Source organism: Asparagus officinalis, chromosome 4, assembly GCF_001876935.1.
Source record: "Asparagus officinalis chromosome 4, Aspof.V1, whole genome shotgun sequence".
Classification (NCBI taxonomy): domain Eukaryota; kingdom Viridiplantae; phylum Streptophyta; class Magnoliopsida; order Asparagales; family Asparagaceae; genus Asparagus; species Asparagus officinalis.
The window spans coordinates 77,854,915-77,859,944 of NC_033797.1; the positions used below are offsets into that span (position 1 = coordinate 77,854,915).

Consider the following 5,030-nt stretch of genomic DNA (forward strand, 5'->3'; position numbering starts at 1 on the left):
ATGATGCACTGTAGCCATCAGGTCCAGGGGCCTTCTCATCAGAAATTACAAAGACAGCTTTTTTAATCTCTTCTTTAGTGATAGGAGATCCAAGAGCATTCCTATGTGAATCTGTGAGAATAGGACCATTAGATATAACTGCAGGATCAGGCAAAATTGTGTTCACTTTGCTGCCCAACATTTTCTTATAATATTCCACGAGCTCATCAGCAATGTCTGGCATATCAGTAAGCCTTCTCCCATCCTCTGAGTAAAGAGTTAACACTCTATTTTGATGTTTTTTGGTTTTCATCACTGAATGAAAGTATTGTGAACACTTATCACCATGCACAGCCCAACTGATATTAGCTTTTTGTCTGTAAAATGATTCTTCACAATAAAGCAGTCTATTGTACTCTTTGATACAATTCTTTTCTTGAGATATAAGAACCTGATTAAAGAGATCAACATTCAGCTGCTTTTGAACTCCAACCAGCTTTTCTTTAGCTCTTAAAACTTGTTCTCCAATATTCATAAAATGTTTTTTGTTCAATTCCTTAAGAGCAGGTTTCAACATTTTGAGTTTGGAGTATATCTTGTACATGTTATACCCCTTTACTTCTTGCCTCCACACAGAATTCACAACTGCTAGGTAATCTGGGTGCTTTGTCCACATTTTATAAAATCTAAAAGGCTTTTTACCTTGAAAATCCTCCTCACCAACAGATATAAGGGCTAGAGAGTGATCAGAACAGACTGGAGTTAGGAACTCCACTTGACTTGATGTGTATTGGTGCAGCCATTTATCATTAATCAGTATCCTGTCTATTCTGCTCCAGACTCTAGAATCAGCATCATGTTTATTGTTCCAAGTAAAAAAACATCCAATAGATTTGATATGAAGTAATTGACTGGATGAAATAAAATTTTGAAGATTTTCTGTGTCAGCATCAGTTGTAGCAGTTCCACCCAGTTTTTCTTCAGCACTCATGATTGCATTGAAGTCACCTCCAACAATCCAAGGACAATCAACATTATTTTTGAGATTAAACAGGTCCTGCCATAAATTTTTCCTATCCTCTTTTTGATTTGAAGCATATATCACAGACATTAGGCATGAAAACTTGTCATTTTTCAATTGAACTGAGCAAGTTAAATGCTGATTACTTGACTTCACCTTTTGAATTGTTAGAATATCTTTATTCCAAAGAATCCAGATCCTGCCATTCCCAGCTTCATGCACATTTGAAATCCAACTCCAGTCTTTAGCTATTTTCCTTGCTATCTGCTTCATTTTTCCTTCAGAGAGTTTTGTTTCCAAAAGAGCTATAAGAGGTAGATTGTACTGATATATGAATTGCTTGACAATCAGGTGCTTAGAGGATTTATTAAATCCTCTAATATTCCATATAGCTAGATGCATTTCATTGGTTTCCACCCCTGTCAATATAACAAGGGTCAAATTCATACATCTGAGAATCTAATGCAGAAAAATAGGAATTCTGGATTGGGTCCACAGAATTATTGATTTTTTGCTTTCCTTGCAATATTTGCTCTACTGACACTTGTGAACCCAGATGCATTCACCATTGGAGAAATGATTTGGTATACATTTGCAAAACCAGTGTTCTCATGCCTTATGCCTTGTATGTCAGGAGAGCCATTATCAACAGCTCTGCCCTTACCTTTTGCTCTGTGCACATTTCCTTCAGCATCCTGTGCAGGAGTTACATTATTTTTTCCACAACTATTAGGATCCAATTTCTCCTAATTCACATGTGTAGGAGTTACAAGTAGACTTCCTTCCCCTCTACTGGTATCCAATCTTTCAGTGTTCAATACACTCCCTTTTTCAGACCTTGAATCAGTAGTTTGCAACTTTTCTGCCAGAATATTGTGCATAACTGACTGCACATTTTGTGATGCCTGTGCACTATGTGATGCCTGTGCACTTTGTGATGTCTGTGCATTATGCATTTCTTTTTCCTTCTGCCTATTAACTGGTACCCATACTTTTTTTATTTTTTGTCTCCTGCAGAAGTCAGTATCATGCCCAACCATGTTACAAAATGTGCACCATTTTGGCTTCAGTTCATATATAACTTTCTGATTATATTTTTCACCATCAGGCCCTTGAATTTCAATAGAATCAGGTAGTTGTTCCTTCAGGGGTAGCTTTACCTCAAGAAGAACTCTTGCAAAACTTAGCCTTTGCCTTGTTGCTGTGAGCATATCTGTTGTTATAGGGCATCCAATAAGGCTAGAGATTTTACTGATACCTATTTGACTCCATAAATTGAGTCTCAGATTAGGAAATTGCACCCACATAGGATATGTACAGTCTTGTATTTTCTCCATTTCAGTATCAATTGACCATGGTTTAAGCACCAATGGTCTGGAACCAAAGAACCAGGGCCCTGCTTCTAAAATTTTTCTCATCTGTTGCTCCGATTGGAAGTCAAACAAGAATACACCTGACTTAATTAGAGTGATTTTTGGATTTGAAATCTTCCCCCAGGCTTTGTTTATATAAGCTTCCATTGATTTGAATTTAGCATTTAGTCCTATGACATGGCCTATCAAGGCATTCTTCCAGTAATCTTCACCTACTTTCCATTCTTCTTTAGAGAAAACAGCTGCATTTTTTTGAGAGGGTGGAACAAAATTAAGAGATAAACCTTTCCCAGGCCTTCTGTTATCTGAGAATAAGCTAGCAAATGATTTCTTAACTTCAGGCATATTATTATTTTTTTTTCTAAATCTTTCTCTTCTTTATCTGGTTCATCTTCTTCCAGATTAATCTGTTCTAAATTTATACTCTCTTTGTTAGACTGAGCTACAAATGATGTGAAAACCTCAATATTACTTTCAGACTCAACACCAGCTCCATCAATTTCCGATTCGTACTCATCTTCTACATCATCGGCCCAAGAGATTGAGTTAGGACTCTTACTTAATTTTCGATCAGGGATTTGACCAGATATGTTCAGTTGAAGCGGAACTGAGAGAGAGCTCGTTCTTGCCAGAATTTCCTCCATGAGAATCTTCTTCTTTGCCCCTATCGGACCAGTACTCCCCATCAGCTCCAGCGGTGAAGCTCCCCTTGCTTCCACTGTTCTATTGCTTTCCATGTTATCTTCAATCTCCTCTGTTTCCTCAGATCCTTCAGCTATATAAGCAGGAGAAGAGGAAGGATAGACAAAAATGGAGTCTCTCAATGTAGGGCTAACGATTCCTTTACTGCCATTCTTCTTCTTCTTCCTCATGCTAGATCCAGGCGGAAGGCGCACGATAGTGGGGAGATCGCCCGCTAAAATGCACCTAACAGACCGCCAGCTTTTTTTGTGAGCTAGCACCTTTAGCTAGAGCAGGCATGGAACAAGTAGTGACAGATACGTTAACTATTTTCTCTTGGTTTTGAGATGATGGAGCACTCATCTACATGCCTAAATGAAAATTTACCAAGAAATGAATATTAAAATACTTTAGAACTTCAAAACACCAAGTAAGAGACTCACCATTAATAGATGAGTAAGGGAACTCTCCTCCTTCCTAAACCATCTCCTCATAAGTTGCGCCCGCAGCTCAGTAACTCCCACCCATGCTATAATAAGAAGTTGAAACTTGAGACTATTGTAAGTAAAATAGGTGGGCATTGGCGATGGAAAACTTACCATAAGATGGTGAGATGACCATCAGATCTCCCACATCCAACGTGTCTTCTTCTCAAGTAGCCAAGGAAGTCTGTGTCTGTTCTTCCCTAAAGACCAGCTCACCACCTGAAGATCCTTCAAATGCTTCACTTGCAAGCATATTAATAGGTGAAGTGGAATAATGGGTCCCTTACCTTTAGGCACCTTTGAGGCAGGAATTGAATGAGGAGGGATCTTAGTACCAGTCATGAGTGTCTATATCTTGAGAGGCCATGCCCAATGAGAATGCTCTCCACCAACTTCAACATGTCCTACGATTGGTGACACGTATGTATAAATCAAAGAACTAGATTCACCCTTTGCATCTAGATCTGTGCACTCTTAAGAGAAAGAATTGATTGTCTCTTGGAAGTTAGCCTTGTTGCCAGCATCACCCGAGAGCCGAGTAGTGGGCAAACTTTCTGAAAATTAGAACAAGTTATTCTCAAGACAAAGAACTATGTTTATCTGATTTTAAGTGAAGGGTCTCATACATCTGCCATTATCTCTTCCAAGGATAGATTGTTCTTTGATCTCATTTCCTTCTTTGTCACTTATGCACCAATCCCCGGATGAGCGTCCTAAGAAGAAAATTAAGTTAGACTATGAAAGTCAATAGTTAGATACATCTAACTTTGCCCTGTTCTTGGGTTCGCTTCTCCTCCTTATCATTACTAACTTCTATGACCTCTCTTAAAGTTTGAATGGTCCTACTTCATAAGTGGTTCCCCTCACGAGTCGTTGAAGTAGACAAATACCTGCCAAGACCTTTGCATAGTACCTTATTCCTCTTCTACTTGGAGGAAGATCGACTAGTTTTGGTAGGACATTTTTCCTTACCCTTACCTTCATTTTTTTTGAAGGAACATTCTTGGGCCTGACCCTCATTGATGGTGATGCTGATAGCAAGATGGTAGTGGTCAAGCTCATTGTTGTCATAGATCACCTGAGCCAGGTCATCCAAAGGAAAACCTCCCTCTTAAGGGATGCATGTATATGTATCCTCCATTAGAGAGTCCCAATGCTAAACTTGGAGATTCCCAACATTCATCCTATATTCATTCAACACGAGTTAGGAACATCCTGCCAATGCACCTTTTGGTATACCTTTAAACCCTTGTTACGACTCTTTCTGTTATATTCCTCTGCAAGTGTGGCATGAGACTAACCATTCGTACCTCAGGTGCGACACCTCCACCATGCTATATTAATTGTGATATAGATATTTGGTGATAATGCATGACATTTGCCTTGGGAGAGTAAACGAAGCTCCGCTACACCCTGATATGAAATAGTGACACGCCCTAGTGCCATCCACCAAACTCCCACATGCTCTGATTTGAGGTTAGGGTCATCAAC

The 5,030-nt window shown here is 39.1% G+C and overlaps 1 protein-coding gene across 2 annotated transcripts; it reads right to left on the reverse strand.

The window, feature by feature from the left end:
• Positions 1,345 to 4,528, reverse strand: LOC109837769. 2 transcript variants are annotated; one of them, XM_020406118.1, is made up of 2 exons: positions 3,654 to 4,528; positions 1,345 to 3,583 (listed from the first exon to the last, which is right to left on the reverse strand). In XM_020406118.1, the coding sequence occupies exon 2, from the start codon at positions 2,716 to 2,718 to the stop codon at positions 1,747 to 1,749; it is 972 nt and encodes a 323-aa protein (XP_020261707.1). In that variant the 5' UTR covers positions 2,719 to 3,583; positions 3,654 to 4,528; the 3' UTR covers positions 1,345 to 1,746. The 2 variants fall into 2 exon arrangements, with proteins under 2 accessions (XP_020261707.1, XP_020261708.1); XM_020406119.1 differs by having other exon boundaries at positions 1,345 to 3,425; positions 3,498 to 4,528.